The sequence below is a fragment of the Vitis vinifera genome, chromosome 16, assembly GCF_030704535.1.
Source record: "Vitis vinifera cultivar Pinot Noir 40024 chromosome 16, ASM3070453v1".
Classification (NCBI taxonomy): domain Eukaryota; kingdom Viridiplantae; phylum Streptophyta; class Magnoliopsida; order Vitales; family Vitaceae; genus Vitis; species Vitis vinifera.
Window position 1 is genome coordinate 26,370,672 of NC_081820.1, and position 23,002 is coordinate 26,393,673.

The 23,002-nt window shown below is 34.5% G+C and overlaps 5 protein-coding genes across 6 annotated transcripts; 3 read left to right on the forward strand and 2 right to left on the reverse strand.

The window, feature by feature from the left end:
- Nucleotides 1-1,143: 1,143 nt before the first annotated feature.
- LOC100258962 (rust resistance kinase Lr10) lies at nucleotides 1,144-3,744 on the reverse strand. The gene is made up of 3 exons (XM_002268617.4): nucleotides 2,917-3,744; nucleotides 2,669-2,698; nucleotides 1,144-2,573 (listed from the first exon to the last, which is right to left on the reverse strand). Exons 1-3 carry the CDS (start codon nucleotides 3,611-3,613, stop codon nucleotides 1,441-1,443), a joined length of 1,860 nt encoding a protein of 619 aa, XP_002268653.1. The 5' UTR covers nucleotides 3,614-3,744; the 3' UTR covers nucleotides 1,144-1,440.
- A 227-nt stretch (nucleotides 3,745-3,971) lies between these two features.
- LOC100253816 (putative cysteine-rich receptor-like protein kinase 39) lies at nucleotides 3,972-8,207 on the forward strand. Of its 2 annotated transcripts, XM_010664669.3 has the most exons (7): nucleotides 3,973-4,834; nucleotides 4,934-4,975; nucleotides 5,099-5,128; nucleotides 5,205-5,234; nucleotides 5,742-5,837; nucleotides 5,969-5,992; nucleotides 6,903-8,207. In XM_010664669.3, the coding sequence occupies exons 1-7, from the start codon at nucleotides 4,129-4,131 to the stop codon at nucleotides 8,039-8,041; spliced, it is 2,067 nt and encodes a 688-aa protein (XP_010662971.1). In that variant the 5' UTR covers nucleotides 3,973-4,128; the 3' UTR covers nucleotides 8,042-8,207. The 2 variants fall into 2 exon arrangements, with proteins under 2 accessions (XP_010662972.1, XP_010662971.1); XM_010664670.3 differs by lacking the exon at nucleotides 5,205-5,234 and having other exon boundaries at nucleotides 3,972-4,834.
- A 3,691-nt stretch (nucleotides 8,208-11,898) lies between these two features.
- LOC100248716 (rust resistance kinase Lr10) lies at nucleotides 11,899-14,916 on the reverse strand. Its single transcript, XM_002268698.5, has 3 exons — nucleotides 14,089-14,916; nucleotides 13,308-13,334; nucleotides 11,899-13,178 (listed from the first exon to the last, which is right to left on the reverse strand). The coding sequence occupies exons 1-3, from the start codon at nucleotides 14,744-14,746 to the stop codon at nucleotides 12,136-12,138; spliced, it is 1,728 nt and encodes a 575-aa protein (XP_002268734.3). The 5' UTR covers nucleotides 14,747-14,916; the 3' UTR covers nucleotides 11,899-12,135.
- Nucleotides 14,917-15,837: 921 nt separating this feature from the next.
- On the forward strand, nucleotides 15,838-16,590 carry LOC109124121 (uncharacterized). Its single transcript, XM_019225824.2, has one exon. It carries the CDS (start codon nucleotides 15,838-15,840, stop codon nucleotides 16,588-16,590), a length of 753 nt encoding a protein of 250 aa, XP_019081369.1.
- Nucleotides 16,591-16,699: 109 nt separating this feature from the next.
- On the forward strand, nucleotides 16,700-18,807 carry LOC100243578 (rust resistance kinase Lr10). The gene is made up of 3 exons (XM_019225823.2): nucleotides 16,700-16,816; nucleotides 16,923-16,952; nucleotides 17,199-18,807. The coding sequence occupies exons 1-3, from the start codon at nucleotides 16,753-16,755 to the stop codon at nucleotides 18,305-18,307; spliced, it is 1,203 nt and encodes a 400-aa protein (XP_019081368.1). The 5' UTR covers nucleotides 16,700-16,752; the 3' UTR covers nucleotides 18,308-18,807.
- The last annotated feature ends 4,195 nt before the right edge of the window (nucleotides 18,808-23,002 follow it).

Consider the following 23,002-nt stretch of genomic DNA (forward strand, 5'->3'; position numbering starts at 1 on the left):
CAGCGGGAAAAGAATTGCAAAGCAACTAAATGTCACCATAAATCTTACCATTTAAAAGAATTGCATATTAGGGTTATGGTTTTGTTGCGTATTCCAAGTTGAAGAACATCTTTTATACTACATGATTGAAGGCTGCTTTTTGGTATATATCGAAAAGATATCATAACTCAGATGATGTTACAAATATAATTTTTGATCTCATTATTTGTATTTTAACCTCATTTATGTGTATTTTTGAACTTTAATTGATCTCATTCATTTGAACTTTTGTTCAATGATCTAGATCTCATCATACATGTTTCAACAGTTTGGATCTCTTGTTCTATAGATATCACTACCATATCTTAGCATTTTCCTATATATTCATAATAGTGTAGTTTAACTTGGCAATGAAAGCCGAAGCAATCATGGCAAACATAGTGCTTGCTACATTTATACGATTGTTCACTAATTTATATCCAGATTGAAGCAAGTGCAGTTACGAACTTTGGAAGCATTTTTTAAAGCTAATGTAGATTTATCCTTAAGACTTGAATATCCTTCCTATAGATGGTGGATGTACTTTTTCTATTCATGTGATGGTGAAATTTCTCTGAAGCTTAAACCTAAATTTTTACAAAGATTGATCACAATTGGATTAATCATAAACTTAAACTGTACTTATTATGTTCATGACATACATATTTTCCCTTTTGAAGTGGGAAATAAGAAACCTTTGTATACTTTTTACTCAGTTGGAAAAAACGCTTCTTGCAAGTTTGAAAAAACTTTGTTTTGTAGATTGTGTCCCTCTTACACATTCTACAATTTATTTGATTGTTCTAACAATGGTGAAAAGTATAAAATTTGAACATACATATTCACCCACTCATTAAGTCTATCAAACTATCATGTGGCACTTAAATTACATACAACGAGAAATAAAGAGGAAAATAGTTTGAAAAGCTTAGATGAAGATGAACTGCTATCCACTTTATATATATTGGGATCTTGATAATACATTATACCACAAAGAGAAGAATTATGGATTTGCATGAGGTTATAGGGAGAAGAATAAGAGTACAATCATAAGAAGAAAACTAAAACAAATGAATGTAGGGGGATAGGAAAGGCAAGAGAGAAAGGAAAAGGAAAGGTCAACCCTCAAGATTAAGATGGTTCATCCTTCTCCTTACTAACACAATGCTTCCAATCAAAACATCATTTCATCATCCTTGGTAAGCAATTTATTATATATCTCATCTTCCAAGACATCATACACAAAGACACAAAGTAATTTATTATATACTACATCTTACAAGACATCATAATACAAAGACACAAAGCAATTACTAATTACTTTTTGATAATAAGTCCTAATTATTTTTGGAATTTATTTTAAGAATCATCTTCCTAGATTGAAAATACAAATCATAATAATAAATCGACCAACTTCTCCATTCACTCTAATTCTGTGATAACTTCCAACTCTTTTTCAGGAAGAGGTCTTGGTGGCTTGCTTGTATTTATTCTCATTCGATCTTTGACCATAATTCGATCTGTAGCAGTAAAAGGATTAGGAGGCATGATTAAATTGTCTTCTCTTTCCAACATTTGAACTACAGCTTTCATTGAAGGACGATCTATTGGGTACCATTGAATGCACCAAAGTCCCACAATTGTTAGTTTCTTTGCTATTTTAGCATCTCCTTCTTCCTCGATTCGGATATGTAACTCTTCCCCTTGATCTAAATGATTGTAGACCCATTCTGGAAAATATACTTGTCCAGTTTTCTCCATTGTAACATCAATATTTTTTCTTCCTCCAACCATTTCAAGTAACAACATTCCAAAGCTATAAACATCTGATTTATAGGTTATATTCCCAAAATTCCTAGATAACACTTCTGGTGCAATATAGCCAATCGTCCCTCTAGCTGTAGTCATAGAAACTACACTCTGCTCTTTGGAACACAATTTGGCTAGACCAAAATCAGAGATCTTAGGAGTAAAGTTGTGATCTAGCAAAATATTATGAGGTTTAATATCAAAATGGAGAATTCTTTTATCACATCCTTGGTGAAGATACTCAATTCCTTTGGCTATGCCTAAAGCAATATCTTGAAGCTTCAACCAACCAAGTGAATGATTCTTCCCATTTTTTGGAAATATGAACTTCTCTAGAGACTCATTCGGTAAGAACTCATAGATGAGAGCTCGTTTAAATCTATCTGCACAAAACCCAACTAAGCGAACCACGTGGACATGGTGGATTGTGCCCATTGTTGCCACTTCATTGATAAACTCATCCCCATTTCCCTTAGAGTCATTGAGAATCTTTACCGCAACAAAAACTTCATTTGAAAGCTTTCCTTTATACACAGTTCCATAAGCTCCTTGGCCTAGTTTATCCTTGAACTGGTGGGTGATCTTCTTCATATCAGCGTACGAGTACCTCGAGGGCTTGAGAGCTCTATAATCTTCCAAAAACTTTTCGATCTTCTTTCTATTTTCTCTTTGTGATTTGTCTAAGCTATAAACATGGTAGAGTGCAAATGCTATTGACCCAAGAAAAAGGAAACCAAGGATTATTCCTGCATTTAGAAACACCAAGTTGCAAACATTCATCCCTTTTTAGTCCCAATAAAAAGGGAAAAGAAAGGGAAAAAAAAGTAATATAAAACTTCACCTGCAACCAGCTCCGGTATTCTTGGTGCATCTGTAAAAGATAATAAAGTTATTAGTTTAATTATTGTATTTAGGAATAAGTAAATCAATGAAGTTCTTGGCTTATTATTATGTATGTAATGAATTATTCTCACCATTTTTTAGATTTTGAAATTAGATAATTATCTACAACAAAAGCCAAATTTTCAAAAATTTCAAAAGCTGAACTCGAATGATATGTTTTCGCTCGGAAGGTAATGAGCAGGATACCTTTTTCTGGTTTGCGGTGTTTGTGGATGCATTCTGTTTCATGTTTCATGCTATTACTCTTGGGCCTGCATTTCCCACCTTCTGCTTCGCAGTCTCCACATATTGTGTTTGCCCACTTCACATGAAAGGAATTTTCCACATTACTTTGTACTATAACATTGTCGATCCTCTGGCATGAGTATAGATCCAAGTCACCAAGATCATCATCGGAACTCACACCATAAACTGTGCTACCACCAAAAATATGGCAAGTATAGGGTGTCAGATCATATGATTCTGATTTGTTTAATGAACAACTGAAGAAGGTGTAGTACTGATCATCAACAAGGTCCAAATCCATTAATTTGAAGGGAGAGTCAGCTAAACTGCGCGTAAGCTGTCGGGGAAGGCAAGAATCCTTATAGTGGACGCGAATTTCTCGAGTTGTGTAATTTATCTCCTCCACCGGGAGCTTTGCTGGAAATGGCAGCTCTAGCATGGTCTGATTAGTAGTTCCGGTGCATGACAACTCAAACCCCGGACATCCGCAGTTCTTTGGATGGCCTTTAAGCCTGAATGGGAACCGAATGGGCGGACCCTGAGGGCTGCATTTAGCTGGTACCGTGCACTGATCTTGGCTCAATCCATTCTCTGCATCAATTTCAACGACAAGCAAGAAAAAATGTAAAAGGACAACAATTTTCAAGGGAGCACTCATCTATGGAGATTGCGCAGACCTTCTGCACTTGGGATTTCAATGCTTTGGTGCCTTGGCAACTGATGATTGTTTCAAGGAAATATAATGACTCGCACCACCATAGATTCAGTAATATAAAGCTCAAATTAATATGACAGCAAGGTACGTATTATACATGTAGTGTGCAGTGATAATATACTTGAAAAGGGATGGCTGTTTTTTTTTTTTTTTTTTTTTTAATAAATAGAAATACAAAAATTAAATCTTTTAAATAAATGAATTCACAGAAAAAGTACTTTATCATAACTTGATACCTCTTGCTAAGTAGAGCTCTCATACTTTTAATTAACCAAAACTCAGATATCTAACCCACTTATTTGATTCAAAAGCCTAAAATCTAATATAATGGCCAATAGAGCAGGTTAATTGACAGCTATAACTTGGTGGAGGCTTTTAGCAATTGAATATCTTCCTATAAAGCTTAGTACAGTCAGTTACAATCAGTCCCCCATCCTCTCTTTCCTTTCTCAAAGTATATGATGATGAGAGAAACAAAACTAGTGGCATTAGGCCTTCTACTACTCCATTTCTACTTCTTTTCAATCTGTGCTTCTACCGAAAATCAGGCATGCAACTCTTCTTGTGGAGATATTCCAATCAGGTATCCTTTTCGATTAAAACATGATCCATCCAGTTGTCGTCGCATTCCTGATCCTGGATTTGAATTGGTTTGCGAAAACAACCATACAATCTTATATGGGAAATACTATGTTACCCAGATCAACTACCATAGCCGTACGGTTCGGATAGTGACTCCTGGAGTAAGAAAGGGCCACTGTTTCTCCTATCCTCGCTATTCCTTGAGATATAGTGAAATTTCATGTCCATATGATACGCCTAGAGAATTCAATTCTGTAGTTTTCATGAACTGCACAAGGCCAATCAACGCTCATAACTACATTCAAATCACTCCTTGCGACAGCAACAATGGCAGTTCATTTTCTTCGGAAACATATGCTTATGCACTGGTGGGGGACTCCCTGAAGGTGAGGGACAATATTCAGTATTCATGCACCATTGGGTTGACTGTTATTACTCAAATACGGAAGGGGGTTTCAGAGCCCAGGAATCGTTCAATGTCAAATTTGCAAGAAAATCTGCTTATGGGGCTTGAGCTTTCATATTCGCCCGTCAACTGCAGCGACGCCTCACTCCACGAGCAAGTCGGGCAAAAAATTTTAGGTAAGAAAGAAAGAAGTCAATACTCAGATGCAATTTCGGAGAAAGATATTTTGCAGTTCAAATGTATAACTATTTCTCCTTCTTTGATTTTATTTGCAGGGTTTCTGGTGTTTGCTTATAACATTCTGTTGTATCTTCTGGGTAAGGCTCTTCCAGATCTCAATAAATTGGGTTTTTATTGTCACTATTTTCACTTCTAAATCAATTGCCCCCATGTTTTATAATAATAATATTTTTTAATTCAACATTTTCTCTTATTGACAGGGAACTTGTGGAGTTTGTTTGACGGACATGGTAAGACTTACCTTAAATAATTTTATTGTCACTATTTTTACTTATAATAATATTCAACATTTTCTCTTATTGACAGTGAAGTTGAAGAGGCTCTTTCACATGCAAGGTCAGACTTACGCACTAGTTTCAATCATTTAGTTGTGTAAAATAAGACAAGGCCTTACTTGAAGCTCTCTTGTAAGCCATAAAATTCTGACTCCTAATTAATCTTACCTTCTAAGGAATCTAATATCTTAATCTTCTTTAAATAAATTATTATTTTTCATTCAGGAGCGAAGATAACTTGGTTTTCTGTACCCTTGAGCTAGCTTGTTATCTCCATTAGAAATCTCCTCACTCCCTTTCCTTTCCCCCATTCTGAATGAGAACAAAAATTGAGGAGATTACAATTTCTTTTTTTTTAAATGATATGCAATTTTAGGAAATTACTAATATTATGGAAATTTGATTGTGCAATTTATTTAATAACTAGAATTTTTTTTTTCTTTTTCATACATGTTCGAATGTGAATAATTGGTTTTCTTGCAAACTACTATTACACATATTCTATAACTAACATTATTTTCTTGATTTCATAACTCAATTGATATCATCCTTCGAAATTTTTTTCCAGGCCTTTATCACCCCATTATCGAGGCTCCCATAGAAGTCTACTATTCCTACTATCCCTACCGTTCCTACTATTTCGATCCTGATGTTCTAGAGAAAGGTATGATTTTAAGAGTTCCTTTTATTGTGTTATATATTTTTAGTTTTGGATATAATTCCGTCACTGTTAGTGATAGTAATATTATTATAATAACTCTAATAGTATATTAATTTAGTTTATTTATTTTATAGGGAGATGGATTCTGCACAACATTGGTAAGTTTTCCTATAATTCTCAATTATTAGTTCCTTATAAAAATGGAAATAACATGATTATGCTTTTGGATATGAAAATCCTTAAGGAAAAGGATAAATAAAAAAAAGAAGTTAAGTACCAAGGAAATGTTAAAGTAATTTCCTTAATATTTACTTCTACAAGATGTCAGGAAACTTGAATGAAAGTGTATTCCTTAATAATTTTAATTTTTTCATGAAGAACCAAATATAAGAAATTTTTTACAAATTACTCTCATTTGTTTTTTTTTTAATTGTTTTTTTTTTTCTGAACATTTCTAATTTATTTTTCTTAGACTATGACATCTATTGCATCTGGGGTTGTAGGTCTTGATTCCCAAATTTGTTCCCTTGAACTAATGAATTCTTTACATTTTGTTTGTACAAAAATGGAAGGGAGTTGTATTTCCACTTCCATATATTCAAATATATATTTTGGTTGTGCATATATATATATATATATATATATATATATATATATATATATATTTTTTTTTTTTGAATTTGGATATCCTCAATTTAAATTTAATGAATAAATAAATAAATTAAAATAGGAATTGGAATTGATGTCCCCAAATCTACTACCAGTCCTGTGCAACCAAAGAAATTGATTTCTTTCACCACACTCACCCATTTCTTCAATCAAGCAAGACTTCCAAGCAACAAAGTTAAATGATTGCATTGAGTGTTAATTTCCCAACACCTCATTTTTAGGTGAATAAGTGATTACTACAGTAGCTATCTTATGTGGATTCTTTCACAAGGTTATCATATAATGATTTACTTAGTGGATTTTGTAGTCGAATGCATAAAATTGTCAACTTTGCTTATAATGGTCAACTCATTTTATTTTAAATATATGTAACAATTCTAACATTTGATTTGTGTTTAGAGATAACCATAGGAGGAAGATCTGCATTGGGAATATTGTGTCTCATTGCCTACTTAATCTACAAGTTTCGTCGGAGACACTTATCGTTAGATGATAGTATTGAAGAATTCTTGCAAAAGCACAAAAATCTGCAGCCAATTAGGTACTCGTATTCAGAGATAAAGAAGATGACTGACAATTTCAAGACTTCACTAGGAAAAGGAGGTTTTGGCTCTGTATACAAAGGAAAACTTCAAAGTGGTAGCATTGTAGCTGTAAAAGTGTTAGCCACCTCTAAAGCTAATGGAGAAGATTTCATCAATGAAGTCGCTACTATCGGAAGGATTCATCATATGAATGTGGTTCGACTCATTGGATTTTGTGCAAATGGATCAAAATGGGCTCTTATATATGACTTCATGCCTAACGGGTCCCTTGATAAGTATATCTTTCTTAAAAGAGAAAATTCAGTTTATTTGAGTTGGGAGATGTTGTATAAGATTGCATTAGGCATCGCTAGAGGAATTGAATATTTGCATCGTGGTTGTGACATGCAAATTCTACACTTTGATATCAAGCCACATAACATTCTTCTTGATGAAGACTTTACACCAAAAGTTTCGGACTTTGGCCTTGCAAAATTATATTCAACAGATGAAAGTATTGTGTCTCTCACTGCAGCACGAGGAACATTGGGATATATTGCTCCTGAATTGTTTTATAAAAATATCGGAGGCATCTCTTATAAAGCTGATGTTTATAGTTTCGGAATGTTGTTAATGGAAATGGTTGGAAGAAGGAAGAATGTTCAAGCATTTGCTGAGCACTCAAGTCAAATATACTTTCCATCATGGGTTCATGATAAATATGATAGAGGAGAAAACATGGAAATGGGAGATGCTACTGAGGATGAAAAGAAATCAGTGAAGAAAATGGTATTAGTTGCACTATGGTGCATACAATTGAAGCCTACAGATCGTCCTTCAATGGGCAAAGCATTAGAGATGCTAGAAGGTGAAGTTGAACTCTTGCAAATGCCTCCCAAACCTACTTTATCCTATGAGGAAATGTCAATCGAGAACCAAATAAACAATCCAATAGGAGTACAACCAATTTCCTCATGTAATGCCATGGATACAATTAGTTTAGATGGAAGGTAATTTTTTACTACATGCACTTGCCTATCCTGTCTTGTAATAGTATATGTTTGAATGACTTAGGGTTATTGATCCCTTTTAAGATCCATATCTATGTAATATTGTGATGTTCCATTCTGAGATGCACTATGTTACTATCTTGGAAGCAATTAAGTTCCATCTCTTGATAGATTTATAAAGTATATAGTCTAATGCTGGCAATGGTTTGAGTAGTCTATTCTCCGTTACCATTAGGGCACTTAGGGTTAAAAAACTCAAGAAGCCAATTGCATCGATCCTTTTTATTAATTGGAGATGTCAATGTACGACCATTAATGATAAGCTCCCTCTAAAACACAATGCTTCAATTTAACTAGCGCCTCCCCATGGGTTCAATTTTTTTTTAATCAAGTTAGTGTGGTTACAAAGAAAAACAATTCATACCAAACCGATGATTCAACATGGAAAACATGGGAACTATCATTAAGTATTTGCCTTTTATTTTACTTAATTTAATTTGTTCACATAGATAATATTCATCATCAAATCCATTCCATTCAAAACAAAGTGGAATGCTTTAATTTCTTGGGATTGGATTGAAATCATTGGGTACGTTTGACCACTTAAGAAATGAAAGAAAAAGGAAAGACAATGGAGTATTGAATCAACAGACCCTAGCTAATAGAACGTTTCCTTAATTGAGTTAAACTTGAGTACTGCTCAAACTAGTCTTTCCCATGTTTGAACATTCAAGTGCAAGAAAGTGTCGGGTGAACAATTTGAGCTGCAATTTGAACAACAATTACTGCACAAATCTGAGTGAGTGTACATAACTTGCTAGAACCTAACTAGTCATGATTAAGGAGATGAAAATATCATAAACTAACAAAATATTATTAGATAGAAATTAAAAAAAAAAGATCAAAACTACTCAAAGAAATGCTAATAGAACATATTTCAACAAAGGATAAAATAAGCAATAATACACTTATTCAATATTTGTTCACAAAATTCCTTCCTCGGCCAAATTAAATCAGGCCCTCATACTAGGCCTCAAAAGGCCTGGGCTAGGTTAAATCCAAGCTAGCTAGCCATGCCCTGCCTAGCCCAGCCCAGCCCAGCCTAGCCCATGGGTCAGTTGGGACTCCGAAACCAAATACTGCACTGCATTTTATTTTAACTCTAGGGACATAGTTTTGAGAAACTGAAAATCTAAACCGTGTTCAATGGTGAAGTGGAGTAAGGAAAATGGAGTCTTTTCAGGAAAGGGAGAACCCCAAAGAAAAATGGCAAGAAGCAATGGAACGATCCTTATTAGTTTCTCTTTCTAGAGTTTGCATAAAGCCAATGAAGTTTACTTCAGCATTTTCTGTAGATAATCTCTCTCTAATGAAAAATAATGAACCCTTCTTGATATCATTAGTGAACTTGTTTTTAATGGACATTTCTCTTTCATATCCTTTTCCTAACTGGCCATTTAACCATTTCAGATCAAAAATATTTTTTGTTTAATAAATATTTCATAAAGAGCTGATGAGGCTCATACATCTTGCTCAGAAAATTAATTTTTTGAGATAAATAACAAAAACCACTACTATTATTAAAATACCCAGCTGCTACTGTCACAGCCATTGTGCGCAAGCACATTCGCACATGCCATCAACTGGTATGTTGCAGTAAAGTAGGGCACCAGCCGAGAGGGAACATGAAAATGAGAGCCAGTAAAGATCAAGCACACAAATCACCATACTTAGCATGATCCATATCGAGCTGGACTGAGTTATATTGGGCAAGTAGGCGGCCTCATCCCTTAATAAGCAAAGAACAATTATAAATGCTTCCAAAACCTTAACATTTTCTCAGTCGATATTGGGTGAGGATCATCTTTACTGTGATTCAGTAGGGAGATCTCCACTCTCAAATTCTTGAATATGTTTATCGATCTTTGTTTAGGCGAAGTATGTAAAATATTAATTGTGTTGTTTTTTAAGTTAAGGGTTTAACTACGAGCTTCAATTTAAACTATTTGTTGTCAAAGATTTAAACAATATATATGAAATGTCTAGATCTAATGAAAACTTGAGACATGGACTCGCACCTCACCATCAAAATTGAATTGGTTTCATGCATTTATTCGACAATGAGTGGCATGGCAAGTAAGCTAGCAACATGTTTATGTCAGAGAGAATTTTTTCCTTTAAGTTACTTTCGTTAATTCCAAATGGTTGAGATTAATTCATTAGTGAGGCACCCTGAACCCAAAGGTCAATTACACCACGGATTTCAACATGTCAAGCCCGAGAGCTGAATAAGTGAATGACCCAAACTAACGAAACCAAAATGTATCTAGTTTGTAGTTAAGCTAACTACCAGCACCTTAAATTGATTCAAGATAAAGAATACATTAGAATTCAAATCTTGGAAGGCCCTACATACTATCTCAAATTCTTTGAGCTCGATATGAGGGTTTTCCCCTTCCACTCCAAGAATTAAGGTCACAGTTAGATCATGACTAGCATTATGTGTGGAACAACTAAGCATTATAAGGGATCATCACATAAGAAAGGGCACTTGCCATGGGTAGTTGTTGGTAATCTCTAAGGGTCGAATTTAGAAAATTTCATCACCTCATTCTCATCATGATTACTCCCATCTTCAACTATGTTAGGATGCTTGGGAAGGGTAGGTGTGGATCTAATTAACCCACGTCCTTGATTATTCCTACTCCTATTCGATTTTTTATAAAAGCTTATATTTACAAGTAATTGTTAGATATGAATATTTATAAAGAAGGGCTTGTATAATAGGTGAGAATGAGTGATGAATGTTATAATGGATTTCTTTTAATTCTCTTCCAACAGTTATCTCTATTGAACATTCTTTTTATTTTCATGGCAGACAAACTCAATAGATGGGATCAGTGCACAATGAGGCCATGATAAGCTATTGATTTCCAGCAGGAAAAGAACTGCAAAGAAGAACAATTATTCACAATTAATTAAAAAGATATTATCACAAATATCTCAACAATATTGCAGATTAGGGTTTCTGAATCATTGACCAAGATGGTTTTGTCGAACTTGAAAGCAATCATGGGGAAAATACTGCTGCTAAATTTATATGGGGAATTGCTCATTTTATATCAGGACTCAACAGCTCATAAAGAGCTGTTGAGGCCTCAGACATCTTGCTCAGTAAATTAATTTTAATTTTTGATTAAATTTCCAATAAAACCTTGTTTAAATATGTACATGTATGTATTTATGAAAGGCCTAAGTCTAATAAAAAATAAAATGAAATAAAAACTAGGGACATGGACTTGTACCTCACTACCAAAAGTGAAATGGTTTCATGCATTTATTCAATAGTAAGTGTCATGGCAAGTAAGCTATTAACATATTTATGTCAGAAATTTTTTTTCCTCAAGATATTTTTGTTAGTTCCAATGGGTTGAGAATTCATTAGTGTCACCCTAGACCGAAAGGTCAATGACGACTCCATGGATTTCACATGTAGAGCCCAAGAGTTGAATAAATGAATGATCCAAACTAATGAAACCAGAATATGTAGCTAGTAGTTAAGCTAACTACCTTAAACTGATTCAAGATTTTTTTTTTTTTTTAAAAAGAAGAAAAACATTACAATTCAAAATTTGAAAGGTCTACATACATCTCAAATTCTTTGAGCTGGATATAAGGCTTTCTCCCTTCCCCTCCAAGAATTAGGGTAGCAGCTAGATCATGGTCAGCCTTACATGGAACAACTAAGAATTATAAGGGATCATACTAAACTCAGGGGACGCTTTCCATGGGCAATAGTAGGTAATTGTCACACACACAAATCTGCCAACAATTTTTTCTGTGAAGTGTGCAGCACAAAGGTTCTATCTTAGCCACCCTTTACCCAATGCAAACAGCAGAAGCAACAATGTCATCTTGTACAAAAATTGATCCAAAATCACAATAAATATTGAAAAGTCAACTTAATGAAGAATTACATTATTTTTATCCCCATTACACACTCTAGCTAATAGTAAAACCATAGATATATTTTCTTTAATTCATTCAAATTCTCAAATAATTGTGAACTCTTATCCAAGAGATCTTTTAGGCTTGCTCTCACCGGGTGCAAGTGAAGGGGTTTGGAGGCATGGGTAAGCTTTCTCCTTCTCCTTCCAACATTTGAACCACAAGTTTCATAGAAGGACGATCTACAGGATACCATTGAATGCACCAAAGTCCCACAATTGTCAATTTCCTTGCTATGTGAGTGTCTCCTTCTTCCTCAATTCGAATATGCAATTCTTCTCCTTGATCCAAATGATTATAAATCCATTCTGGGAAGTATGCTTGGCTACTGTTTTCCACTGTAACATCAATATTCTTCCTTCCTCCTACCATTTCAAGTAATAACATTCCAAAACTATATACATCTGACTTATAGGACACATTCCCAAAATTCCTAGATAGCATTTCTGGAGCAATGTAGCCCATGGTTCCCCTTGCTGCAGTCATAGAAACTGCACTTTGTTCCTTAGAACACAATTTAGCTAGGCCAAAGTCAGATATTTTTGGATTAAAATTGTGATCAAGTAAAATATTATGAGGTTTAATATCAAAATGGAGGATTCTTTGATCACAACCTTGATGAAGATATTCAATTCCCTTTGCTACACCTAGAGCAATATTTTGAAGCTTTTCCCAACTGAGTGAATAGTTTTTAAAGGTTGTTGAAAATATGAACTTTTCTAGCGACTCATTCGGTAGGTACTCATAAATAACAGCTCGCCTAAATCCATCAGCACAAAAGCCAACTAAGCGAACCACATTGACATGGTGGATCGTACCCATTGTTTCGACTTCATTGATAAACTCTTCTCCATTTCCTTTGAAATTTTTAAGGATCTTGACTGCAACAAAAACTTCGTTAGAAAGTGTTCCTTTATACACAATCCCATAACCCCCTTCTCCTAATTTATCCTTAAATTGATTGGTAATTTTCTTAACATCAACATAAGAATATCTTGACGGCTTGAGGGCTATGTAATCTTCCAAGAATTTTTCAATCTTCATTTGATTTTCTCTTTCTAATTTGTTTGAGCTATACTTGTGATAGAGCGTAATGACTCCAAGCATAAGAAAAATTGAACCAAGCGTTACACCTGCATAAATGAAAAATAAAAATTGTACTTTCGTAGAAACTAAAAAGGGAAAAGGGCAAAGTTGAAAACTTTCATTTTCCTAGTCCTCATGACAAATTAGATGAAATATAGGAGTGAGTTGAGAATCACCTGTGACCATTGGTGTTTTTGATGCACCTGCAGAAGACATTGAATTATTAGTTTTTAATGTTCATAGAATTTAAGCAACAAAACAATTAAAATTCAGATTTATTATTATTGTTATTATTACCGTTATTGTTGTTGTGATTTGGGTTTAATTTTCTCCCTTCTAGATTTTAGGCATTGGATTGTTCTTTCCATGGCCCGTCATTGAGATCCAATCATCATCGATTAAGGAATTTAAAAATGTATACATTTTATAGCATTTTTGTTTTCCCTTATTTCTTCCCCACAATTAAAATACTAAAAAAAAAAAAAAATGAAAATGTTACCTCCCTTATACTACTATTTTCTATTTCCACGACGTTTTCAAGATATGAAGAAAACATATGCTTATTTGGTTTTGGAAAAACAAAAAAATGTTGAGAAAAATCATTTTTATGTAAAAAAATTAAAATTAATTAAAAATCTATGCATTTTCAAATTACTTAATTTTTTATAATAGATATTATATAAGATAAATAGATATAAAGTAATAAATAAAATTAATTTATTAACTTTAAATATAATTTTAAATTTTTTTATTTTTTATTTACTTTTTTTTTTCTTTTTATGCCACTCAAATTTTCTAATAATCAAACGTAACAATAAAAAAAATTCCTTGCAAGTATCTTTTTTATGACATTTCTTTGGCCGGTATGATCTATAACAAACACATGGAAAACTGATTGTTTCAGTAAAAAGTTGCTTAAAAGGTGAAAAAAAGCAGGATATTGACAAAATATATTACCTTTGATACATTCTGTGTGAGGTTCCTCGCTACTACTCTTCTTCAGTCTGCATTTCTTGCCTTCTGTTTCACAGCTCTTGCACATAGGTTTCACCCAATTCATAGTAAAAAGATTTTCCGGCTCAAGCGTTTGATATGGGAGTGAGATGTGAATCTTGAGGCAAGAAGATAGGTTCAAGTAACGGATAAGAGCCCAGGAAGTAACAGCATAAACTGGGTAAGCGGGGACACTAAGGCACGGGACTGGCTGAAACTCTGAGTCTGTTTTAGTTGATGAACAATTAAATAGACTGTAGTCTACTTGATTTTCTTGTAGAAAATGGAAAGGAGATGACGATAAATTGAGGATTAAAAACTGTGTTAGACGGCAATCATCTTGATCATGGACAAGAATTTCCTGAGATTTGTAATCTATCTTTCTCACCAAAAGTTTTACTGAGTGTGAGAGGTGTAGCATGGTCTGATTCTTCTCTGAGCATGATAGCTTAAACCCAGGGTAGCCACAGTGGTCTGGCTGGTGGTCTTTAAGCCAGAATGGGAACCGAATGGATGGACCTTGGACAGCGCATCTTGATTCCTTGCACTCATCAACCTCTGCAAAGATGCTAACAAACAAGAAGGAAGACAGACAGAGTGCCATTTTCAAGGAATTACACATCTTTTGGAGTTGGGAGTAGAGCTCCTTAACCTCCTGTGCAGAAGCCTTATGACTCGGGGTTCTCCCTCTCTTCAATCTCTTAATTGTGCAGAGAAAGAAAAATAAAATGAAAAAGGAAATTTCCACTCAGATACAATGGAGGCATGGAATAACTTTTCTTTCCTCAACAAAGGGACTATTTAGGTGTCTTTGATTCACACAAAATCTGAGAGAAAATATAAAAATAAAATAAAATAAAAAGGGAAAAGAAAGCCAAGTATCATAAAGAAAAAAAAATGAAAAATAATAAATTTAAAATTAATAAATTATTTTTATATATTATTTAAATTTATTTCACTTATTTTAATTTTAAAATTAAATAATTTAAAAATAATTTTTTATAATTAATTTTAATAATATTTAATTTTCTTTAGTATTTTTCTTAATACCATCAAATAAAAGAAAATATTTTTTTAACATTTTTTCTTCCTTATATTCATTGAAAACCAAATATAACTTCGGTAATCACAAACCGACATAACTTCGGCATTCTCCAGATTTTTATAAGACTCTGAAACAAACATAGCTCACAGTAATTGGCCTTAGTGGCATTTTTTTCCCTTTGCCTAATCATAGCTTAACAACCATCATTGTTCCATTACCTTTATGAATGCCCATTACCATCTTAAAGTGTAATGTAATGAAAACGCGTACGCCTTGGTCCCCCTCCAAGCATTATGGTCCTTCATAGGCCGTTGAAGAGTGCTATCAAATTCAAATTATAACAACCGTGTATGACTTTTCAACCATCATTAATGTTTCATTACTTTTATGGTGTGAACAGCTTGACTGACAGATCAAGTTATGATGTATTTTTGTATTTTCTTTTTCATGTCAGACAAGTGCCACTGATTTTCTTCGGCAGAATGTGACCGTGTTTGATTCAGCCTTGAGTGATTGGACTGTGGATTTCTTGGGAAGAACAATTAGAGGACCAGTCAATTCTTTTTGTGGACCAACAATTATGGGGCACTGAACAATTGATTGCTCTTAATTTGAAGTCCAATAAAAATGGGAAAAGAAATAGGAGAGAGAGGACATCATCTCCAAGAATGTTGAGGAGTTTCTTGTTTTCAGGGTTTGCAGCCCTTCTTCTACTTCTATTAGTCCCCATAACATGCCGAGCGAAGCTGAATGATAAGGCTTGTCATTCTTCTTGTGGGAATATTCATGATATAAGGGGCCCTTTTCGATTGAAAGATGATCCACTGAGCTGCGGAGACAGCGAGTATGAACTGGCTTGTGAGAATAATCGCACAATCTTACACTTAAATTCCAGAAAATACTATGTGGAAGAAATCAATTATAAGCACGAGACAATAAGGGTTGTTGATACTGCCCTACGGAAAGATGATTGCTCTACTCTCCTACTTCATTCTTTGAATGATGAAAACTTTGGCGATGAATATCTATATATTCTGCGTGATAAGTACACGGCTATAAATTTCATTGATTGTGAAGCACCAATAAGTTCTCCTTTCTACGTGGACATGCCATTTTGCAGCAAAAACAGTTCTTCCAACTTTTCTTTGTCCTCAATACAAACATATTCATATGTTGTAGTTGGAGACATGAAGGTGTCGGATTTGAGGGACTCATGCAGCATAGCCAGGGTGGTTCGCATCTCATCTCGTGGCCCGAAGATCGACAAGAGTTCTCTGTCAAGCATCCAGGATGGGCTGCTGTATGGGACTGATCTTATATGGGGTGAGTGGTGCTGGCTACCGCTCTGTCCTAAACCGGCTGAGATTTTAGTCTCTAAAATTTTTCTACATATCAAAAACGAAATTCCTTCATTTATCTAAAATTGAGTTTTTCAGAAGATATTATATAGAAGTGATTTGAGTTTCGACACTACTGTGGCTTTTGGCTCAATAGAATTTCTCGAACCTTCTTTTTATTGTTTATCTTTACCAATACATATAGCTGAAAGCATGACATGCCTTTTTTCTTTTCCAACTTAATTTATGATTTACCTCGTCTATCATGTTGATGCAGATTTTAAGGCGTATTTACGTTGGTTTGCGCCAGGTGAAAATTAATTCTTTACCATCTCCAAATACGTTCCATATCTCGTGTTATAGACTATCTCAATATAACCTTTAATTTTGTCTGTTTCTTCTGTTATTTTGAACAGCCATTCTGGAATCTGGAAGCCTACTCATTGGTAAGACCCATTGTATTCTTCTCATTGAAGTTCTGAACAAAAGAAGCAACTTAGTATGATGTCATGAGTTTGGAAAATGTAGAATGCCTATGGACAAAACACAAGCCTTTCAAAAGCATATTTTCTTTTTTGGTCAGCAGGAAATAAAAAGGAAAACAAAAACAAATCAAAACCCTAAGTTTAACTTAGCCAAATGGTACTATCGATGGAATTTCACTGCTGACTTTATGTAATTTTGTTTTCCAGGCCTTATTGTTGCATTGAGGACTTTGTTTGGGACTCCATGTGTGTTAATATTTTTGGTCTACAAATGGAGGAGGAGGAACTTATCCATGTACCAAGCCATTGAGGAGTTCATTCAGACTCACAATAAGCTAATGCCAATTAGGTACTCTTACTCAAACATTAAGAAGATGACCAAAGGTTTCAATGAAAAATTGGGCGAGGGTGGCTATGGTTCGGTATACAAAGGAAAGTTACGAAGTGGCCATTTGGTGGCTGTAAAATTGATGACCAATTCCAAATCTAATGGACAAGATTTCATCAATGAAGTTGCTACAATTGGAAAGATTCATCATGTTAATGTGGTACAACTACTTGGATTTTGTGTAGAGGGATCAAAGCGGGCTCTTGTGTATGACTTCATGCCTAATGGGTCACTTGACAAGTACATATTTCCTGAAAAAGAAGGAAATATCTCCTTGAGCTTTGAGAAAATGTATCAGATTTCGCTAGGAGTGGCTCATGGGATTGAATACTTACATCGAGGCTGTGACATGCAAATACTACATTTTGATATTAAACCTCACAACATTCTGCTTGATAAGAATTTCACTCCAAAGGTTTCAGACTTTGGCTTAGCAAAATCGTATCCAGTCGATCATAGCATTGTGTCTCTAACTGCAGCAAGAGGGACAATGGGCTACATGGCGCCAGAGCTGTTCTACAAAAACATTGGAGGAGTCTCATACAAAGCTGATGTCTATAGTTTTGGAATGCTATTGATGGAAATGGCAGGCAGAAGGAAGAACTTAAATGTGTTTGCGGAGCATTCTAGCCAAATTTACTTCCCTTCGTGGGCTTATGACCAGTTCAATGAAGGAAAGAACATAGAAATGGGAGATGCCACAGAAGAAGAACGGACACTTGCAAAAAAGATGGTTATAGTAGCCTTATGGTGCATACAGTTGAAGCCCAGCGATCGTCCTTCAATGCAAAAAGTTATAGAGATGCTTGAAGGAAATGTTGACCTACTGCAGATGCCTCCAAAGCCTTCTCTAACTCCTCAAGAGGTGCCAACTGAGGATCACAAAAACAACACAAACACAACAGAAATATCAATTACCATCAGTTAGTGTGCTCTGTATTGGGGAAAGAGGCATTGCGGGCTACTCAAGAAATTCGTATGCCGATGGAAGGCTTAAAGGGGGAAGAAAAGGAAGAGGTGGGAGCAAGTGTCATAGTGTTTGGAGAGGGAGAGAGTTGAAGGGAAAGTTAGGTTTCAAAAGAAAGGGTGTCAGAGAGAAGACAGACATAAAGTTCCTGTTTCGGGCATGAATGAGAAACAAATATGGGATTTTGTAGTTGGGCAAGTCATGGCCCTTACTTGAGATTGGGCACTTTAAATGTGGCGCCTTTTTTTTATATTTAATAGGCATCGATATTAATAAAGGGTTAATGCAAAAAGTGTCAATAATTTTGTTTCTTTTAGTTGTGCATAAAAAGCATTGTGACCAACAACTCAAAAACCTTGATCTACAGGTTTGACTAATGTTTGATGCATGTCCAACACTTGGGTTGGCTGATATGCTATTTTATCTTCTAAACTGTCAATAAAATGCTCATTTCCTTTGCAGATTACTTTGTATTTGAAAGCAACAATTTTCATAGCTAGTTTTATTGTTGGAATGGCTCCATGCACTGATTCCATGTCCAAAAGATGTTGAACTTTGCATAACCCTAGAATGCTTTTCAGATTGAATTATCAAGCACTCCTCAATACTTTGGTTTTTTACAGGCCAATTCTTTGTCTCGGTCAAGCTTATCTAGTTCTTCCAGGAAAATCGATGGTACAATCACTAACAACTATTATGTTTCATGATGTTGAAACTAGTATCAACGTCTCCTGTTCTAAGGAAAAAGAATGAAATTTGCAGATGATACAACCTTTAATCAATGGGTGATCTCAACTCCATGATAGAATTAAAGGTTATAGAGGCACCACTACTATTCAAATACCCAGCTGCCACTATGGCAACTCAATGCGGGCAAGCACATTTTCACATGCCATCCACTGGTATGTTGCAGTAAATCATCCTACTCAGCTTGATCCATATAGTATTAAATGGGACTACTGAAAATGACAAGGCATTATAGAAAAGATAATCGACAAAAAATATTAATTTTCTGAGCAAGATGAATGAGGCCTCATCAGGTCTTTATGAAATATTTATTAAACGGGAAAAAATGATCTGGAATGGATTAATGGCCAGTTAAGAAAATAAGATGAGAGAGAAATGGCCATATATATATATATATATGGAGAGAGAGAGAGAGTATCTACAGAAAATGGCGAAATTGACTTCATCAGCATTAGGCAAACTCTAGACGTAATAAATATAAAGTCTTTTTAAGTTAGGATGAAAGAACAAAATTATATAATTTAACTAAACATCATAATGCATTAACAATATCATTTTCGTTTACCTTATTAATTGTACACAATGAATGTAAAATGCCCTTTGTTGTATCATATTTATTTGTTTCATAGTGCTTATTTGTTATTATAGTTGTAAAATCTAGTTTTAATTTAATAATGAAAATTGTTATGAGATAATTTTTTGAGATAGATTTGCATTACGATGAAGACTATAGTTGTGTAAGTTTCAATGGTTAAATACTAAAAGAAGATGAGGATGTTACAAATATTTGAGAATATATGTGTAGACCCTCCATTTTGTTCCTTTAGTACTTGTCTTTAAGTTCATTTTCAGTACTCCATAGTAGTTCTTTGGTGGTCTATTACTACTCATATTACTTACATTTTTTTAGCCACCTTGGAGTCTTGGTTGAAGGGTTTATTCGATTTTCCATTGTGACTCTTAATAGCCTTAATTTAGACTTAAACTTTTTTTTTTTTTTAGGATAACTTTCAAGTACACTTTTAGGATAGCACATTTAGGCATGTTTAGGTCACTTGTACAATGTCCTTTATCAATTTAGGTTACTTAATTGTCCTAGACCACCTAGGCCCATAAGATACATTAGGTCTACCTAGGTCACTTAGGCCCACTTAGGCATACTTGGTCCATTAAGTGTCATCTTAGATCCATTTGAACACCCCTAAGCCCCTGAAGACTAATTAGGCCATTTAGGTCACTTAGGTCGACTTAGGCACACTTGACCCATTAGACATTTTAATGTGACTTGTATAACTTGTATAGTTGCATGGTTTGTGTGACTTAATTTTTATTTATTTATTTATTTTTATTTTTATTTTTATTTTTATTTTTATTTCTATTTTTATTATTATCAATCACTTAGTTTATTTTTTATTTGTTATCTTCCTTTTATATTATTTTTCTTAATTTTTTTGGTGGGACTTCGAGCACGCATTGTGGGACTTCGAGCACACATTGAGAACGGGGCGAGAGAGGAAGAACAGAGAGATAGATGGACAGATTCCAGTCTTGGAGAAGATTTCCCGGTCTAAGAAAGGTGCAATAGCCCGAAGCCAAAGCAATTGGTGCAGGTATGTTTCCAGATATTCACTATATTGTCGTTTACATTCAATTTCTCCTCATTATCTGGCTGGTTCTAAACATTTATTTTTGCTACTTGATGTGGAGATCGATGGCCTCTTGGTTGTTATGCTGAATTCGAGTTCATTTTTTCTATGCATATTTTGTTTTGATTTTATAACTGCTCCCTTCGATTGATGAGTGGCTTGTTCTTGAGTTGGATGTTTTAAAGTCAAGCCATTGCTTTCTGTTGTCATCACCTAATTTAAGCCCGTTGAAAAAATAATGGAATGTGGCTTTGTTTGATGATTCGCTCTCTGCCTTCTGGAGTTTTCCTTTGTCTTTGTTTCTACGTTTGCATATTTCCCTATTTCTCTGTCATTCCTCCCTTGCTGCACGACAGTTTGCATATCCCTACCTGGTATTCTTCTAGGACAATATGTTCTTTGGTGTGTTCTGGGTCTCATCTATGAGTGGTGTTGTTGATGTATTTCTTTTGGATTGTTGAGCGGCTTGGTCGTCGGGTTATCTAAATGGTATATGTGTTGGCTGCAGTTTCAGCCTGAAACAGAGAAAGGCTATAGAAAGAAAAAATGGAAGAGTGACACCTTGTAACAGACCTGGAACAGAGGAGTTAAGACAGTCCCAAAAAAACAGAGGACCCTGTTTCTTTTCACTTTGTATTCTCTCGGTTCTTCACTTTTTTGTTGTACAGTCACCAGAATTTAAACGGGGCACCCATGCAAAGGACTTACAAACGAAATCCTTGATCAGGCAGCCTCTTTGCAAACCCAAACCCCAAGTTGCTTGCCCGCTTTCTTTTGATGAAGCTAAGTTGTGGCAAGGCCAAAGTGGGCCTTAACTGAAGCGACAAATTCAAAAGCAATTCATCATTGCTTTCAATTGTTCTAATCGGAGCTCCTTGGCAACAAATTTTCTTATTGGCCAGAAAACAGAAGGTATATGTTGAAGCGCTTGATTAGACCCTTATCAGGTCGACTTTAAGCTTTTACCAGCACTTCGTGGATGTTATTTTGCAACTTGATTCCACCTATATGCATTCCTGGTCACCCTACTGAGGGATCTCATATCCTACGGACTATCCTTTTCTTGGTGCAAGTGGACAGAATAGCAATGCCAGGAAGTGTTCCAGGAAGATTCAGAAAGATTGGAGCATCCTTCAAGTCCTAATTTCACTCCACAATATGATCAAACTTGGAGATTATGAAGGATAAATGTTGTAATTAATCAACCAGAATATAAGTTAAATATGGAGTGAAGAGAGGATACAAGAGTTAATGTTAGATTAAAAAATAAAAATAATAATATAAAAAAAACCAACAATAACTAGAATGTACTCTGGGTTTTAGAAATGTTGTGAGAATCTAGATAAGAATCTTAGCATCTTTGCAGGAGAAATCTCTATGATTTTCTTAGTATCTGTAGGCGTTTGGCTCAGGAGAAAGCTGAGGGAGTGTAAAGGTTTTGATCATTAAAGAAAACATAGTTCATAGGTTTTGATTGCCACAATCCATGAGTCATGTCTAGAGTTTGATTTTGCAAAAATATCTAGAAATATTAGAAATATAGAATGAAAATTTGGAAAAAATATTAGTAAAATGAAAATTAATCAAAATTTATATAAATATTAAAAAAAATAAAAAAACAAATAATAATATACATATTAAATTTGTTTTATTATAAAAAAACAATGTGCAAAAATATAATTAGTAACATTTAGCAATTCCATCCTATAGATTTAAGTTTCTTGCTTCATGGTTTCACCATTTCTGTGGTCCAAGTATATTAAACAAACTCATCGATATCGCACTCCAACGTAGCTTCTCATCCATTTGTTTAAATGTTGTCGTTTCATTTATTAATCCAACGACAATTTTGCGATTTTTTCTGTTTTTCAAAAACCATTGAAAAAGTTGGTAAACCCCAGTCATCAATCAACCAGTCAAGTAAGTCATTTGCATATATAACTGCTACTACTGCCCATGCCATACGGGAATGAAAACCAGAAAGACTTGGCATATGAAGTGTGTCTCACATTAATTATAAAGAGTAAAAGTCTTAGAACCCAATATCAAGTTGAACCCAGACGACACGGTTCATGGACAAAAAGTCAAGTCATCTCCATGGTTGAACCCAGACGACACGGTTCATGGACAAAAAGTCAAGTCATCTCCATGATTTTCTTGAGGCTTCAATCTTGAACTGTGAAATTAACCAGCAAGAGTACTAATCACTTTCTGTATAAATAAGAAATATAGGTAGTGTTTATTTCTTAGCCCTAATCAATAT

Coding starts and splice junctions, on each gene's coding strand:
- LOC100248716 (XM_002268698.5), bottom strand. CDS start 14,746: ATGTGTAATTCCTTGAAAATGGCACTCTGTCTGTCTTCCTTCTTGTTT. Junction 13,335..14,088: donor TCACACAGAATGTATCAAAG/GTAATATATTTT, acceptor TGTCTTCTGCAG/GTGCATCAAAAACACCAATG. Junction 13,179..13,307: donor AAAAACACCAATGGTCACAG/GTGATTCTCAAC, acceptor TCATTTATGCAG/GTGTAACGCTTGGTTCAATT.
- LOC100253816 (XM_010664669.3), top strand. CDS start 4,129: ATGATGATGAGAGAAACAAAACTAGTGGCATTAGGCCTTCTACTACTC. Junction 4,976..5,098: donor CATTCTGTTGTATCTTCTGG/GTAAGGCTCTTC, acceptor TCTTATTGACAG/GGAACTTGTGGAGTTTGTTT. Junction 5,838..5,968: donor TCCTGATGTTCTAGAGAAAG/GTATGATTTTAA, acceptor TTTATTTTATAG/GGAGATGGATTCTGCACAAC.
- LOC109124121 (XM_019225824.2), top strand. CDS start 15,838: ATGTTGAGGAGTTTCTTGTTTTCAGGGTTTGCAGCCCTTCTTCTACTT.
- LOC100243578 (XM_019225823.2), top strand. CDS start 16,753: ATGATTTACCTCGTCTATCATGTTGATGCAGATTTTAAGGCGTATTTA. Junction 16,817..16,922: donor TTTACGTTGGTTTGCGCCAG/GTGAAAATTAAT, acceptor TATTTTGAACAG/CCATTCTGGAATCTGGAAGC. Junction 16,953..17,198: donor ATCTGGAAGCCTACTCATTG/GTAAGACCCATT, acceptor TTTGTTTTCCAG/GCCTTATTGTTGCATTGAGG.
- LOC100258962 (XM_002268617.4), bottom strand. CDS start 3,613: ATGAGTGCTCCCTTGAAAATTGTTGTCCTTTTACATTTTTTCTTGCTT. Junction 2,699..2,916: donor ACACCGCAAACCAGAAAAAG/GTATCCTGCTCA, acceptor TATCTTTTACAG/ATGCACCAAGAATACCGGAG. Junction 2,574..2,668: donor AATACCGGAGCTGGTTGCAG/GTGAAGTTTTAT, acceptor TTCTAAATGCAG/GAATAATCCTTGGTTTCCTT.